An 18,785-nucleotide genomic window follows, 5' to 3' on the forward strand; every position below is an offset into this window, starting at 1 on the left:
TCTAATCATATAAAAATATATGTAATGAGGTATAAAAAGCACTAAAGTTTTTATGCTTTTTATATAAAAAGAAGAATTATAAAATACATTAACATAAAATTGTAATATCATTAATTCTTTTTTTCTTATTAAAGAAAAATAAAATAAAAAATTAAACATACACATTATATACATATATATATATATATATATATATATATATATATATATATGTAGGAACAAAATGCCAAAAAAAAAAAAAAAAAAAAAAAAAAAAAGAAAAAAGAAAAAATAGAAAAAAAAAAAATAAATAAAATTCAAAATATTATATATATTATATATATATATATATATATATATATATATATATATATATATATATATATTTATATTTATATATGATAAAAATATAAATTATTAAAATGCCTATGGATTTAAAAAAAATAAATAAATCATTAGATAATATATGAAAAACAAATAAAAAAAAAAATAATCATAAAAAAATTATTTTTCCTTTTTTGTCACATTTATTTATTTCTTTATTATTTTATTTTTTTTCCACAAAATTACGAAAACATAATAACATAATGATTAATTAAAGAAAACAATGATACCCAAATTATAAATCAAATGAAAAAATAAATAATAAATGATAAATGATAAATAATAAATAATAAATAAATATATAAATAAAACTCTTTATATATATATATATATATATATATATATGTACATATCACTTTAAATATATGTAAAGATCACACATATATTTTTGTTATATATATGAATAAGTACATATATATAATATATATTCTACCCTTTGGGTAATTATATATATATATATATATATATATATATATATATTTATCTAAAGATACTATTTATTTTTCACTTAAGTTTTTTTCTTTATTTAAATGTTTGGTTGCCACATTACCTAAGGCATTTTGAAAATACTCCAATTTAAATCTTAGGGACCCAGGCCAGTCATTATAATCATCCACATCTTTTGGAGCTCTAGGATTATATTTTTTCATATGATTGAACATGATTTTTGATACTTCATCATGAAAAATATTTATTCTCTCCTCATCTGTTAAGTCTGGATATTGAGCTTTATCGGGGGGGTATACTTTTGGCAACCAGTATGTGCGTAATGTACTTCCTTGATACTGTAAAAAAAAAAAAAATAAAAAAATAAATAAAAAAATAAATACATAATAATATAAAATGAAAATATATAAATATATAAATATATAAATAAATACATAAATATATAAAAATATATATATATATATATATATATATATGTATATATTGATTTATTTATATATATATTCAAATGTATTCACAGGTATTCACTTTTCTATTATAAGGTTTTCTTTATTTTATTCTTTTTACATTTGATGATGAAAGAAAAATCCACCATGTGAAAGGTATTATATCATACGATGGATTGTAAAAATCATAATCATATATTAACAAGACAGGTGTTATAGGTAATAAAGAATTGAATGCTCCTTTTTTTTGTTCAATAATTTGTAAACCGTTAGATGTTGTACCTTCTGAAAATATTACAAATGATGGATAATTGTTTTGTTTAGCATTAATTAATAATTGCCTTTCTTTTATACTTTCTAATGCAATTTTTCTATCTTCTGATTTTTCTCTATATACAAGTACACATTTTAAAGCTAAAACACTCGGACCAACCATACGGTCTTTACTTAACGATTTTTTTGCCACAAAACTACATGCATGTTCACTTATAAAAAAAAGAGGATCTACGGCAGATATATGATTCGATACAATGTTCTTGGGCCATTCATTATCACAAAGATAGTTGTTTTCGATTTTATTCACACCAAAGACCCATATAGCTAATCTGCACACAAGTTTTAAAAATTTAAGATATAAAAATAAAATCGAGCTCTCCAAATTATCCGATTTGCCCTTCAAAAAGGGGTATATCAGCACTACAACAAGAATGAATAAATAAATAAATAAATAAATATATATATATATATATATATATATATATATATATATATTTATATATATATGTTTGAATATTTTTTCCTTTGGACTTACGAGAAACCATTAGATTCATCAATGATAAGAAAAAAATGAAAGCTATTTTCCACGTTGCCTATAAAAAGAAAAATATAAGTAAATAATAAATATATATATATATATATATATATATACATACATGCATATATATATATATTTATATTTATGCCCAATTTTGTTCACTTCTTACCACAAAGATTATTCCATAAAACAAGTTCATAAATTTCATGTTTATCAAATCTAAACGTTCGAAGGCTGCATAAGGATGGATATTTTTTTTATTCTTATAATTTGTACAAGATGCTATTTTTTCTAGGGGGAAATATTTTAAATCTAATTTTTTTAAGCCGAAATATATACGTATTCCATATATAAGAAGTATATTAACATATACAATAATTGTACAAAAATATATATGAAAAAGATCCCAAACCCATTCTGCATAAAATACAGTATGCATAAATAACTTCACATGAAGAGCAAATATTATATAGGAAATAATATGATACTCCAGCTTCCTGATCATTTTTCTTTTTATCGGCTTCTCTTCTTTCTTTAATTCAGCTGTATACATGTATAGAAATTATTAAGAATTATTATTTTATTTTATTTTTTTTTTTTTTTGAGGGGTTTTATAAAAAGGCGCACACATATACATAAATATATATATATATATATATATATATATATATGTATTTTTTTTTTTTAAGATATATTAATACACAAACATATATCTATGTATTATATAAATATTAATAGCTCATTAGACATATATTTTTTCATTTTCTTTTTTTATTTTTTCTTTTTCTTTTTTTTATTTATGTAAATAATAATGTCCGTTGTTCATTATATCTAATTATTTTTATACAATTAAAAACATATAAGGCAAAACAAACAAAATTTTTTCATAACAAAAAAAAAAAAAAAAAAAAAAGAAAATTTAATTATTAAATAAATATATACATATATATATATATATATATATATATATATATATATATATGTTATTCATTTTTAAATCAATGTTGTTTATAAAATTTATTTTATAATATTTTATAAACACGAATATGTAAAATATACAAAAATATATTTATATTATATATATATATGGATATTATACCATTCATTAAAAAAAATAATTATATTATAAATAAATATTTTTTTGTAATTCTTATATTTTCTTTATAATATTATTTTAATATAAATAAAAATATATATATATATATGTATTTATATATACTATCAACTTATATAAGTCTATAATACTAAATACATAAATAAATATAAAACTACATTAATATATAAATATATTGAATATATATTATATATATATATATATATATATTATATATATGCTTAAGAAATGTTAAGAAAAAAAATACATTTCCTTTTTAATTAATTATTTTATTTTTTTTCTAGATTTCTTTAATTATATACACATATATATCATACAAATTTATAATCATAATATATAACATGTGTATATTATATATATATATATATATATATATATATATATATATATACATACATGTACAATAATTTAATATTGATGAAGTCTTTTTTTAAACTATGTGCCTTTTTTAGCTTTCTTTTAATTTAAAATTAAAAAAAATATTAAAAATAAATTTATATAGATTATATATATATATATATATATATAATTAAAATTTTTTTTCTTTTTTTTTATACAATATATAAAACAAAAAAAAAAAAAAAAAAAATCAAGTATTAATAAATAAAAAAATATATTAATAAAAAAAGAAAAAAAAAAAAAAGTTATATTAATAAAAAAAAATATATATTAATAAAAAAAAAAGAAAAAAAAAAAAAATTAAATAACTATATAAATATAATTTTATTATTATATTTTAATAATACAAAATTTCTAATCAAATCACTGTTTTTTATAAAGCATTTAAAAAATTAATTTTTTTTCATTTTCTTCTTTTAATAAATTGTATAAAGCCATATTAATATAATATATATATATAAATAATGTTATAGATATGTTATATTACTATATATATTATAAATATATATATATATATATATAAAGAAGAAGAAATACGTATTCTTCCTTAAATTTTTTTAAACGTTAATATATTATATATATTATTATATATATTTTTTTTTTTTTTATTTAAAAAAAGTAAATGCTATTAATAATACATATTTAAAGATTTTATATAAAACCCCATATAACTTATTTTTATTTTAATTAATTTTTTTCGTTTTATAAATATTATATAAATAAATATATATATATATATATATATATATAATTTATTATATTATAATATATTATACATATATCATTAAATAATTATATATATATTTTAAATATAAATAAAAAATTATATTATTTTAAAATATATAAGAAATTCCTAGAAAAAAACAACAAATGTTTTTTTATTAATATATATATTACTTATTAAATAAAAAAAAAAAAAAAATAAAATATATAAGTTGTTGTTATTTATAAAAAATAAAATTATAAATATTTATATAATTTATTATTTTTATATTGTTAAAAAAAATATATTATAATTAATATATTATAGTAAAAAGAAATATAATATAATATAATATAATATATATATATATATATATATATATATATATATATATAATATAACAATATATATTTTTTATATATATAATAATATAAAAATATATTTTATATAATAAAATATCATTTATTAACTATTTATAATATTATAAATATAATTTTTGTTAGTCTTTCTTTTTTTCTTCATTTTACTTATCAAATTTTTTTTATGTAAAAAAAAAAAAATTAAATTATTAAAATAAAATGAAATAATTAAAAAAATATAAATATTATTGTATATTCATTTTCTTTATAAAACTTCTTAATGATTATATTTTTTATGTTTTAAAATGATGTTATTGCTATGAAAAAAAAAAAAATATATATATATATATATATATATATATTTTTGAAAAATTAAATTTGTATATTTTCACAAGATAGTAATATATATATATAATATATTTTTTTTTGTAACCTTATAAAAAGGTTGCTAAATGTTTATTATATAATTAATTGGAAACGTTACGAACGCATAACATCCTTTAAATGTGCAAGTCTTTATTTTATTTATTTATATATTTTTTTTATTTATATATTTTTTTTATTTATATAATTTATTTTATTTTTTTTCGTTTAATATGTAATCATATTTTTATAAAAAGATATATAAATTTTTATGAATTAATAAAAAAAAAAAAAAAAAAAAAAAAAAAAATTATAAATAGATAAACAGGAAAAAGAAATATAGTTACCAAAACTACCTACAATATATCTTATATTTAAAATAAATTATATATATATATAATATATATATATATATATATATATAATATATATATATATATATCCTCAAAAAAAAAAAAAAAAAAAAATTATAATAAATCCTTTAAATTAAATTCTACAACATACATTAATTTACTGGGTGAAACTTTTCTTATCTGCAAAAAAAGAGAAGAATAAAATATTATAAACATATATAAGAATATATATAAATATTTATGTAATATATATATATATATATGTATGTATGTATGTATGTGTGTTTATATATATTGATAGATATACATTATTAATTTGTATACACTTTTTATATATATGTCTCATATTACCTCTGTAATTTTAATATCCTTTGGAAGTTGGTTAAAGTGGAGCAATATATTTTTTTCTGCATGTTCATAAAAAAATTCAGGTTTAGCAAAATAATAACAATGAATGAACACATTTCTTAGTTCATCATTTTTTTCTTTTTTATATTTTTTGAAAACATTAAGAAATTCCAAAGCTGTTTGAGGTAAATTCATTAATATGTGTATATCTTCATAAATGTTTAAGTTTATATCTATTTTATGATTTTCTTCATTTTTTGAATTGTCCATATTTTCTTCTCCTATCTTTTGATATTTGAATTTGTGTTCGTACATATCAGTGTATTGATGAATACTATTATTACCACTAACATTCATATTATTATTATTGTTATTATTATCACATGTAATATTTCTTTGATTATTATTATTATGAATGTAGGGACATTTTCTATCAGATATATTATTTTCTTTTTCACACATATTATTATTTTGAATATCTTTTTTATTTTCATTTTTATTTTCATTTTTATTTTCATTTTTATTTTCATTTTTATTTTCATTTTTATTTTCATTTTTATTTTCATTTTTATTTTCATTTTTATTTTTACTTTTATTTTTACCATTTCCAGTGATAATATGGTTTTTACTATTCAAAACATCAAGGGATATATTTTTTTGATTTTGGTCATTTATATATAATGTTAAAACGTTATTATTTTTTGAGAAAATTTTTAAATTAAATAATTTTTCTAGAAATTCACGACCATCCATGTTATAGGTTAATATATTTTTATTTTTATTCATTGAAATATTTATATTCATATATTTATATGCATGTTCATTAATATCATTAGAAAAACATAAACAACTTTTTTTACTTAATGATAAACTAAATATACCAACACCACCAAAAACATCTATTATTATAGAATTGTCTTTTACCAAATTATATATACGATCTCGTTCCTTTTTTAATTTTGAATTCCAATATATTAATTCATAATTTAATTTTACTCTTATATTATTCTCTTTTAATTGAGTAACATAATTGTTCTCACCCGCTAAAAGTTCAATATTAAATGTTCTATGAGTATTATTCAATATGTCCTTTTTATTTATCACTGTTTTTATACTCTTATTCTTATCTAGTATTATTTCAGCTATTATTTTTTTACAAGACTCTAATTTATCACAAAAATTTAAATGTGCTATATGACCTATTATTTCAAACTTGTGTATTATTTCATTTATACATGGAAATATCTTCCTCAAAATTTCTGATGTGTTCATATTATCATAACCAAATTCTAATTTTACTCTCTGAAATTTTATATCCTCTTCTTTTATCAATTCAAATAATTCTTCTATATATTCTAACTTGTGCATATTATATATATTTTCTATGTCATCTTTATCCTTCTTAAAATCCTCACACAAATTCTCCAAAGGATTCTTATTATCATCATTTTCATTTATTTCGTCGTCTTTTATCAAAGTTTCACATAAGTTCTCATCACACATTATTATATTATCAACTTGTTGCTGTTTCTCTTTTTGCCTGTACTGTTCAGGTGAATTGCTATTACACATGATAATATTACCAACTTGTTGTTGTTTCTCTTTTTGCCTGTACTGTTCAGGTGAATTGTCATTAAACACATGAGACAATGATTTAATATTATTTTTGGAATAAATCACATCATCATGTATGATTTCCTCCCTTTGTTTATAAAAGAGTTCAAGTAATATTTTATTAAAAAAATCGTTGAGCGGAATTAGTCTAAAATCTTCTTCATTAAAGTTTGATAGACTTTTAAGGTATTCATTAGAAAAAAATATATTCATATTGTTACACGTTTGATGATCATTATGATCATTATTATAATTCCCATTCTCACTTTCATTCTTAACATTTTGGTGATTTCTTTTTTTCAAGTAGTTATTATAAATAAAATTTAGCATATGATTATTTTTATCATTATGATCATTTTGCAGAAAACAATTTTTATATTCTTTATATTTTAAAACGGAAGGAAATTTGTAAATATCTAAAAGCCAGAATTTAGCTCTTTTGTTTTTTAATATTTTATTTACTTTATATTTATCTAGTAATAGGCAGTACGTATGTTTCTCATATTTAACCTTTTCCTTCACATCATCTAAATTTTTGATATTTAAAGAATTTGTCATGTTTTGAAAATTATATAAATTATTCCTTTTTATTCTTATGCAAAATATTATTTCAGCATAAGAAATAAAGAAAAATAAATATAGTGAGAGAAAAAGGGCTTTAAAAAACATCAACAAGCATAATTAATAATATGAATATATAAATAAATAAATAAATAAAATATATATATTATATATATATATATATATATATTTACCATATGTTAAAAAGCAGGAGAACAAAAAAATTAAAATATAAATATAAAAATATAAAATTATTTTATTTTATTTTTTATATATAAAAGAATATAAGTTCAGAAATAACAACTTCTGCAACAAGATAAATATATTAATTATTTTTACATATTACAAAATGATGATAAATATCAAGTTAAAATAAATAACATATATATATTAAATATATATATATATATATATATATATATATATATATAATGCGAATTAATCTATGGGAAGTAGAAAACATTTCTAATTTTTTAACTATTGATGATTTTTTTTTTATAAAGTAAAAATATATCTACATAATTTATATACCTATGCAAATAATAATCATTAAGGAATATATTATTCAAATAAATAAACAAATTAATTATTCATTACATTCCTTAAATAATATATATATATATATATATTTATATTTATATATAAGAATTTATTCATATCAAAATTTTAAATAATTGACACCTATATTTTTTTATGTTTGGAAAGAGAAAAAGAAAAAAGAAAAATCGAAAAAATTATATTTTAATCTTTTACATTAATATGATGTCATTCTATAAAATGTAATAAGAATATTAAGATCTATGAAATGTAAGTATTTTTTTTATTTTATTTTCCGAAATTTTCTTTTAATTTATAACTTGTATATGGTGTTAACATATTTTATATAAATCATTCTAAGGGTAAAATTTCTTATTTTTTGATTGACTAACATAAATAATATATATATATATATATATATATATATATAATGTTGCTATTTTATTATATATATAAAATCATTCAAACTAAATTTAAAGTAATGTCCTGTTTTTTTTTTATAAGATCGTTATATTTTTAAGTCCTTTATTTTTCAGTATCATTATTAAGAATGGTAGAATATAAAAATATTATATATATCTTACATATTTTTTTTTTCTTTCATTTTTTTTATTTATTGACTCTTAAAAAAGGATATAAAGTTGTGCATGTCAAGTGCACCGTATTATAAGATATATGATAAATACATTTATATATGGAGAATACATAAAATATAGTGAAACTATTAGGGTTAGTATAATATTAATATAGTATATATAATATATTATTTAAAGAGGATAATACAGTATCGACATATTATTCGTTACTCTTATATTTTTTAAATCTCCCTCTAAGGTATTAAAAAGGTGATTTTAAAATTGTTCATACGTTTTTTGAATTAATAATTTTGTATATAATTTTTTTGTAAAATAAATAAATAAACATATATATATATATATATTATATATATGTTTTTATTTATATTTATTTATTTTATCTGTGATCTTATTAAATATATTTTGCGTACACAAAAAAATACGTTCATAATATATGTGTAAGGGTAAAATATATATATATATATATATATATATAAATTTGTCTTAAAAAAAATTGTAGCACTATAATAGCATATTCATATTATTTATTATACATATAATATATATATACAACCTCCAAGTAAATTTTTTTTGTTTTTATTTTTGTTTCTTTTTGTATTGGTCCCTATGCCAAAGTCATAAGAAATATAATATAATAATAATATTTAGAGATAAAATAAAAAATACACTATTATAAAATACATTCATACATTCATATATATATATATATATATATATATATATATTATATGTACATCATTTTTATGTACACACACATATACGTTGAATATATATATGTATATATTATATATATAAAGATATATTATTATATACATTTCACTATATATTTGATTATAATACGCATATGTTTTAGTAAAATATATTTTTTATATTATAAAAAAAAAAAATAATAATAATAAAGTCAGGGAAAGCTCATATTAAGAATATATTAATAAATAAATATACATATATATATATTATATATATTACTTTTATGTGAATAAATAAATAATGCTTGTAACACAAGTATATACATATGTGTAAACATATTCACACACATAAATTCGCATATATATTTATAATATACTTACATATCATATTGTCTGTATTTCTCATAAATTGTTATTATGTACTCTCGTTAAAATATTTAAGAATGAATACAAACCATACTAATATATAGAACTTTTTGTACTTCATAAAGTTGTATATATATATATATATGTATGTATGTCTTATTACAGTAATAATAAATATTTTCTTGGTTGTTTTATAATTTAAATTTTTTTTTTTTTTTTTTTTTTTTTTTTTTTTTTTTTTTTGTCCTGACTTGTTCATATATTTATTTTGATTGGAAGACAATTTTTATTGTTTTTTATTGTTATAATTTGAAAGAATTTATTTTATTCAATTATTTAAATATATATATATATATAATATATTTTTTTTTGTTATTATAAATTGAAAATATGACAAACGCTGGAACTACTGATTTAAGTTGGTTACCTTCCGATGCTGATGGTAAATAATTGAAAGAATAAAATATATTACAATTTATGTTTACATATAAATATATATATATATGTATGTATGTATGTATCCATATATTTCTTTTTTTCCTTTTTTTTTTTCTGTAGAACAATTAGCCTTAGGGTTTAAAATTGTGACGAATGCATATAAAACAAGGGTCACGTCTCAAGAAGCTGAGATAAGATCATTAAAAGGTCAATTAACAGAAAAACAGGAACAAGTAATTTTTATAAAAAAAAAAATATATATATATATATATATATTTTTATGTAAATACGTAGAGAGTGATATTATATATAATATATGTTATTTATTTTTAAATTTATTTGTAATGTAAGTATATATAATATATATATATATAATATATATATTTCTTATATTTTTAGTTATCATCCATTCAAAAAAAATATAGCAATCTTGAGGTTCAATTGATTGAATCAACTCAAAGGGGAAATCAGTTAGCAGACGAAAATAAGCAATTAATTACAACCATAAAAAAGGTATAGCAAAAAAAAAAAAATAAAAATAAAATAAACGAAAAGAAAAGAAAAGAAAAGAAGAATATAATATATATATATATATATATATATATAATACCAAGCTGGTATTATGTATGGAAATAAAAAAATAAGAAAAAATTATAAAGCTGTGCAAATTCGAAGAGTCTCTTTTCAAGAATATTTCATTTGGACAATTACTATGACATATATATATATATATATATGTGGGTATATATTTATATATTTATTTATGTATTTATTTTTTTAGTTAAATAGAGATATTGATAGACTAGAGAATTTAAAGAAAGCCGTTTTAAATTCCATACAAGAAGAACACGATGTCGAAGACGCACATAAAGTAATATAAAAAAGTAAAAAAAAAAAAAAAATGAAGAAGGAAAAGGAAAAGAAATAAAGTATATATTTCTATGTGTAAATGTATTTATTAATTTTATTTTATTTATTATTTATTATTTTTTATTTTATTTTTTTTTTTTACACATATATATTTGTTTCCTTTTGTTTAAATGATTTTATAAATATTTATACATAAATGTAATTTTTTATATATGTAAAGAACAGTAAAAAAAGAGAAGATAAATATAACACTTTGAACATTATATGACAAACGAATGTGTTTTATATATAAATATATAATTATTATTATATTGAAATATATAAGAGTTATTAATTTATACTATTTATATACATTCATTATATATAAAAAGATTATATGACATTTTGTTCGAAACGATCATTCTATATATATATATATATATAAATATATATATTAATTAATTAATTAATTTTTATATATTTTACAGTATTATTCAGCTGATGATCTTTTACAAACAACGGCACCTCGAACAATGTTGGAAATGAATGGAAATGAAGATTCATGTCAAAGTATAATTAATAAAATTGTTAATTCAGATACTCATAATATAATTAATGGAAGTTTTAATTCTCCCTATATAGGAAATGTGTAATTTTTACAAATATTGGGGATTTTATCATACATAAATATAAATATATATATATATATATATATATATATATATTTTTTTTTTTTTTTTTTATTTCTTTTTGTAGACCCTTGGGTGAGAAAAACACAGACGGAAGGGCTTTTTTCAGAAATGCCCGAAGTAGATTATCATATGAACAATTTAATCAATTCTTAAGTAACATTAAAAAACTTAATAATCATCAACAAAAAAGAGAAGAGACGTTAAAAAAAGCTCAAGCCATTTTTGGTGAAGCAAATTTAGATTTATATGAAGAATTTAAAGTACTTATATCAAAACATTCATAAAACAAAAGGAAAACATATATATATTAAATGTATATATAATTTATATTATATTATATTATGTTTTTTTTTTTTTTTTCTTTTCTTTTTTTTTTTTTTTTTCTCTTCATTTTTTTTTTTTTTTTTTGTATAAAAATCTTAAAATGGAAAATGTGAAATTATTTTAAATCCGTCTAAAAAATGGTATACAAAATTGTGAATACATAAATATATTATATATATATATATATAATATATATATTTTATATATTTTATATATTTATATATTATTTTATTTTTCTTTATTTTTTATTTTTTTGTTAATCCCGTTATTATTTTTTATCTTTTATCAACAATTCAAAAATTATAACTTCATTCTTTTTTATTATATTATTTTATTTTATTATTATTTTTTTTTTAATATCTATGTAATTAAAATGTTAAATAAAAAAAAAAAAAAGAAACATTATAATGAAATATTGAAACATATATATAATATATATTTATATATATATATATATATATATATATATATAATTAAAATAGTTTAAAAAGAAAACCATCTTGTTTCATTTATCCATTTTTATGTTAATGTATATGTATGAACTTATTTATATATTTATGTATTTACAAAATTATCCAAATTTTTAATAATTTTTTTTTTTTTCTTGAAAAATTTATGGATTTAAAAAGTTATGAAAATAATATTTTAAAAAAATTAACATTTCAAAAATATTATATATATTATTCTATTCAGAATGTAAAAAGAAAAAAAAAAAAAAAAAAAAAAAAAAAAAAAATATATATATATATATATATATATATATATATATAGTTTATAATATGCACATCATTTTACACATGAAAAGATAAACAAATAAACAAATAAATAAATAAATAAATAAATATATATATATATATATATATATATATATATATATATGTTTGTATATATAAATATTTAAAAAAGAGGTAATTATATTTTCCTTAATATTCGGCTTAAGACACCTCTATCTCTTTCTTCATTCTTTCTTAGCCTCGAAGCATTTGGAAGAGATTTTCTTTTGGCTTCTACCAAATTCGTGTCGCACTGAACCCCACTTGTTTTTATAAAATCACGTGTTCCTATATAATCATCGTTGATTTTCTGATTATCATTTTTTATATTTTTTTCTATATGTGGATTGATAAGTATATTATTTGTGTTAGATATATTCTGTTTAGATGTAGATACGTCATTTATTAAAAAATGTAATTCGTTCATAGTATTTTTGTTATCTAAATTTTGTACTTTACTATCTATGGCCTTATTAATTTGTTCTGGTTCATATACAACTTGAGAATTTTGCATAGAAGTAATGTTCGAAACATGTGTATCATATTTCTTTTCTTCATTATTAAAAATTACTTTTTCATTATAATTTATAATATTATCTTGTGCTGAGCATTGATTTATATGAATATTTAAATTATCATTCACAATATTTAAATCTTTATTATTTATTTCAATCTTTGTATTTTTATGATTAGATGAACACATTGGCCCAACATTTATATTATCTATATTTTTTTTTGGATTAGGCATAAAAGTATTATCATTAGATATATTTATTTCTGTATGTTTCATATCCTGATTATTTATAATGTCTATATTAGGTACATTTCTTTTCTCACTGTCGTATGCTTGAAAAAAGTTATGACCATTGTTATCATAATTATTCCTTAAGGTTTTATAAACTTCATTCACACTATTATTCAAACTTAGATCACGACAACTATTTTCATATGAATATTCATCATTAACATTATTTTTTGAAAGTTCAAGTGGTTTCATATTTCTTTTACAAATAAGGTTATCATTATAATTATTGTCCTGATCATTACATTTATTATTATTATTGTTATTATTGTTATTATTATTATTATTATTATTATTATTATTATTGCTTGGTAAAATATTTCGAAGCAATGCACTTTTACTATTATTACTAATATTGTGTGATTTATTTTCACCTTCATCTTGAGCTACAATTTTTTTCTTTAAACTTATATGCATATATTTTTCTTTATTTTGTTTATATAATTCATAAGTCATAAGAACTTCATTATCATCATTTTTTTCCTTCTGATTATTAATTACATTTGAATTTTCTATGCTATTTATATGATACGGCATAACAGGTGGAACAACACAAAATTCTTTATTATCGTTAGAATTATTATCAAGGTTATGATTTTCAAATGTGATATATTTTTTTTCTGTTATATCTTCATTATACCCTTCATCCACGTTAGAATTATTATTATATGGTACATTTATTATGTTATCATTATTTTCTTTTATTTGATTATTTTTTTGTACATCAGACAAATTATTATGTATTGTATCTTTTGTTATATGTTCTTGTTTTGTGATATTTTGATGTAGACAATTATTCATCCTAATCTTCATCTTCATATTATCAATATTATTATTATTATTATTATTATTATTTGTAGTAGTTGTAGTATTTGTTGGTATATCATTGTTCTGTGTTATATATATATCATCATTATTTAAATTTTTTATAAAGGAACATGACATATTTATATCCGAATCGTTTTTTAGTTTATCATAGACATTAGATTCATCCCAATTTTCCATAAATATTGCATAAAGGTCATCATCTTTTATTTGCTCAATTTCTTTTTCCTCTTTTACTATATTATTTATAATTTTTTTATAATTCTGTTCATCAAAATTTATTATATCATTTCTGATTTGTTCAGATATATTTTCATTATTATTATGATTTAACGTCTTTTTAATTGCATTTATATTTGTATTTATATTTGTATGTATATTTGTATGTATATTTGTATTTGTCGTGACATTACTATTATTATCATTTATTTCTTTGTTCTTATTATTATGATTAAAATTTTTTTTTTTTTTTATTATTATTTTGTCCTTTTCATCAGCTATACGATTTATTAGCTTGGTTCCCCTTTTGGTTAGTTCTTTATTTTTTATTTTGTTATTTTTAGGATTAATATGTATCGAGCTTTTTTTTCTTTTTTCTTTAATTTGTACGGAATTATCACTATAATAGGATACATCCATTTTATAATTTTTATATGGATTTTTATCATAGTAATATTTGTAATAAGCATTTTTATCATACATCATTTGATTATATGCCTCTTCATCTATTTTGTTTAGATGTTTACTTTGATAAGCATTTCTTTTGTGATTTTTGGAATATTTCCTTAATGTTGTTCTTTTAAATTTATCCATACCATTATATAGAGCATCATCTGTTAAATTATCATTTATAAGTTCATTAGATATATCTTGTATATATATATCGTCCATATTATATCTATCCATAGGATACATATGTTCATTATCTCGAGTAATCATATATGTATCTGACAAATAATTCTCTGAATCATTCATACTATTATTATATATATTTTCTTTTCTAGTATTAGAAATAAGATCATTAGGATAATTAATTTGATATTTCAAAAAATTATGATTCTTCATATTCGATTTTCTACATATAAAATCTTTATTACAATTACTTTCTATAATAATACATTTCAATCTTCTATTTTGTAATAATAAAAATTTATTTTTATCTCTTTCTTTGGTAATTAACATATTTAAATCATATAATTTATTATTTAAATCTTTCTCATTACATATAGATATATCTAATTTTTTTTTTAAGCTCTCATTAAAATCGTTAAGTTGTTTATTGTTCATTTCTTCTTTTTCCAATAATGTTTTTAGGTGGTATATTTCATCACATTTTTTTTTTTCCTCATCTTGGAAAAATATTTCCTTATGTTCCAAGTCTTCTTTGAAATGTGTCTTTATTTGTTCAATTTCGTCATCCTATCAAAAAAAAAAAAAAAAAAATAAAAAAAATAAATAAAATAAAATAAAAAAAAAAAAAAATAATTCAAATGACGAAAAAATAAATATACAAAAAATATATTTTAATATATATAAAATATACAAAAAATATATTTTCATATATATAACCATTCTTAGTATTTTCCATTTTTACCTTATTTGTCAATAAAAATTGTAACGTTTTATTCCTCTTCAACTCCTCTTGATACTTATTTTTGTATTTTTTTAATTTTATAATTATATTTCTATCATACCTATGATCACATTCCCTTTTTTGCACATCTTTTATGACATCATTACTACCAGAACTCACAGATACCGATTCCTCAACATTTTTATATGAATGTATGTTTTTCTTTTTTTTTTTTGTATTTTTTTTGTACTTGTTTTTATTTCTTTTGGTCAGGTTTTTGTTAGTATTCATATGGGTAAAATCAGAGAGGCATAGTTCATTCGATAAAAACGTACTACTTGAACTATTCAAAGAAGAAGATTGAGTTTTATTATTATCAACATCCGAGAAACTTTTCTTTGATAATAATAAATTTTGTGTATTTTTCTTTTTATTATTAAAAGTATTTTTTATATTTAAATTTGTATTATTATCAGAATGATGATGACCATATTTTGGATTGTTATATATTTTTTTCTTGTTATTTTTATTAAAATCGTACTTATTATTATTTTCATTTTTAACATTCACATTAGATAGATGATTATGATCTACTTTTTTCCTTTTCATTTCCATTTTCGTTTTATTTTTTAATATTTTATTATTTTTATTTTTTTTTTTATTCTTTTGGACATTTTCATTTTGTTCATCATATAATTTCAATTTTTTCATTTGACATATTAAAAATTTCAACTTATTATTTTTTTCTGTAAATTTTGTATATATATGTAATATTAAATGATAAAGAAAATCTGTAACATGTAAAAACTGTTTATGTATATTAATTTTTATACGTGAGTTTTTAATTTCTTCTTCATTTTTTATTTTATAAAAATATTCTTTATATTTTTTAATAATATTATTAAGAAGTTCATTTTTTATATTCAAATTATTTATAATATGTATTTTATCTTTTATCTCTTTTGTTAAATATTCTTGTGTTTTTAAAAAATCCACTTTTATCTTTTTTAAAAGTTTTGTCATATATATTTCGCTAGTTTGTTTTTCTATATTTATTTTTAGCATGTCTTTTAAAATATTATTTATATTATTAAAGCTCGGTATCTCCTCGCTACATTTGTTGCACAGTATCTTTTTAGTCTTCTTAATAAGTACATCTTGGATAGTTAAAATAAATATGAGTCCTTTTCTACTAACATTTTCAAACATTTTTTTATATAGAAGATCTTCTTTAAAGTTTTTAATTGTATCTAAGAAAAACGGCGTTTCTTTATTATAAAAAGGGTTGATACTATCAAACGTTTTGTTATTACAATAAGACGTTTTATTATTACCATCAAACGATTTATTATTACCATCAAACGATTTATTATTACCATCAAACGATTTATCCCCTTTCGTGTGCTCATTACTTAAAAAGACGAAACCACAATTTTCAGCAAGCTTCTCCTCATTATTTATTGTGCTCATAATATCCCTCTTGTCATCATTCAATGTATACTCTTCTATGGGAACATCCCTTTTTTGTGTGTTATTTTTTATAATATCGTAATTTAAATCATCCATGTTACATAATACATCCAAATTTATATGTTCGTCAAGAGATATATGATCATAAGATATATTTAAATTCATATCCAACGTCTTGTCTTTAATTTTATTATCTAAGTAATCTGTAAATTCACATTTTTCCTTATTACAACTAATCATATCTTCATTACCATTTTGATTATTATATGATAATATGTTATCATAATTATTTATATTATTTAAAATGTATTTATCGTTTTCTTTTTCTATATAATCATATTCTTTTATTTTGTTTTGTTTATTTAGATCTATTGTTAATATATGCTTAGAAGAATTATATATATTCTTTATTTCATCGTTATATGAAGATAATAAATCGTTTCCTTCTAATATTTTAATAACATCACAACTATTTTTAATATTATCATTATTTTTAATATTATCATTATTTTTAATGTTATCATTATTTTTAATGTTATTATTATTTTTAATATTATCATTATTTTTAATATTATCATTATTTTTAATATTATCATTATTTTTAATATTATCATTATTTTTAATATTATCATTATTTTTAATATTATCATTATTTTTAATATTATCATTATTAGTGATATTCTTTTCATTATTTATTTCTTTCTGTTCATTCTTATTATCTATCTTTTCGAACTTCCCTTCATTCTTTTCCTCCTCCTTCTTTATGCTAACATCTGTGTCGAATACTCGAAAGACATCTTTTTGGTTTTCTTTATCATCATCACTATTCATTAGGACAAATAAAAAAAAAAGAAAAAAAAATCAAACATACATAGATGGATAATATATATATACATATATTTTTATTTCATAATTAGAAATAACAATAATGTAAATATATATTTATTACTGTATATGTATTTACTTG

General features: G+C 17.5%; 4 protein-coding genes across 4 annotated transcripts; 1 reads left to right on the plus strand and 3 right to left on the minus strand.

Moving 5' to 3' along the window:
- Positions 1–860: 860 nt before the first annotated feature.
- Positions 861–2,575, minus strand: PF3D7_0914200 (phospholipid or glycerol acyltransferase, putative; the record flags this gene model as incomplete). Its single annotated transcript, XM_001351978.1, has 4 exons — positions 861–1,148; positions 1,378–1,952; positions 2,068–2,125; positions 2,240–2,575. 4 exons carry the CDS (start codon positions 2,573–2,575, stop codon positions 861–863), a joined length of 1,257 nt encoding a protein of 418 aa, XP_001352014.1.
- A 2,900-nt stretch (positions 2,576–5,475) lies between these two features.
- On the minus strand, positions 5,476–7,992 carry PF3D7_0914300 (met-10+ like protein, putative; the record flags this gene model as incomplete). Its single annotated transcript, XM_002808887.1, has 2 exons — positions 5,476–5,541; positions 5,713–7,992. The coding sequence occupies 2 exons, from the start codon at positions 7,990–7,992 to the stop codon at positions 5,476–5,478; spliced, it is 2,346 nt and encodes a 781-aa protein (XP_002808933.1).
- A 2,470-nt stretch (positions 7,993–10,462) lies between these two features.
- On the plus strand, positions 10,463–12,335 carry PF3D7_0914400 (conserved protein, unknown function; the record flags this gene model as incomplete). The annotated part of the gene is made up of 6 exons (XM_001351980.1): positions 10,463–10,514; positions 10,631–10,743; positions 10,910–11,023; positions 11,292–11,381; positions 11,848–12,008; positions 12,116–12,335. The coding sequence occupies 6 exons, from the start codon at positions 10,463–10,465 to the stop codon at positions 12,333–12,335; spliced, it is 750 nt and encodes a 249-aa protein (XP_001352016.1).
- Positions 12,336–13,287: 952 nt separating this feature from the next.
- Positions 13,288–18,649, minus strand: PF3D7_0914500 (conserved Plasmodium protein, unknown function; the record flags this gene model as incomplete). Its single annotated transcript, XM_001351981.1, has 2 exons — positions 13,288–16,194; positions 16,370–18,649. The coding sequence occupies 2 exons, from the start codon at positions 18,647–18,649 to the stop codon at positions 13,288–13,290; spliced, it is 5,187 nt and encodes a 1,728-aa protein (XP_001352017.1).
- Positions 18,650–18,785: the final 136 nt, after the last annotated feature.

This window comes from Plasmodium falciparum (genome assembly GCF_000002765.6).
Source record: "Plasmodium falciparum 3D7 genome assembly, chromosome: 9".
Lineage (NCBI taxonomy): Eukaryota > Apicomplexa > Aconoidasida > Haemosporida > Plasmodiidae > Plasmodium > Plasmodium falciparum.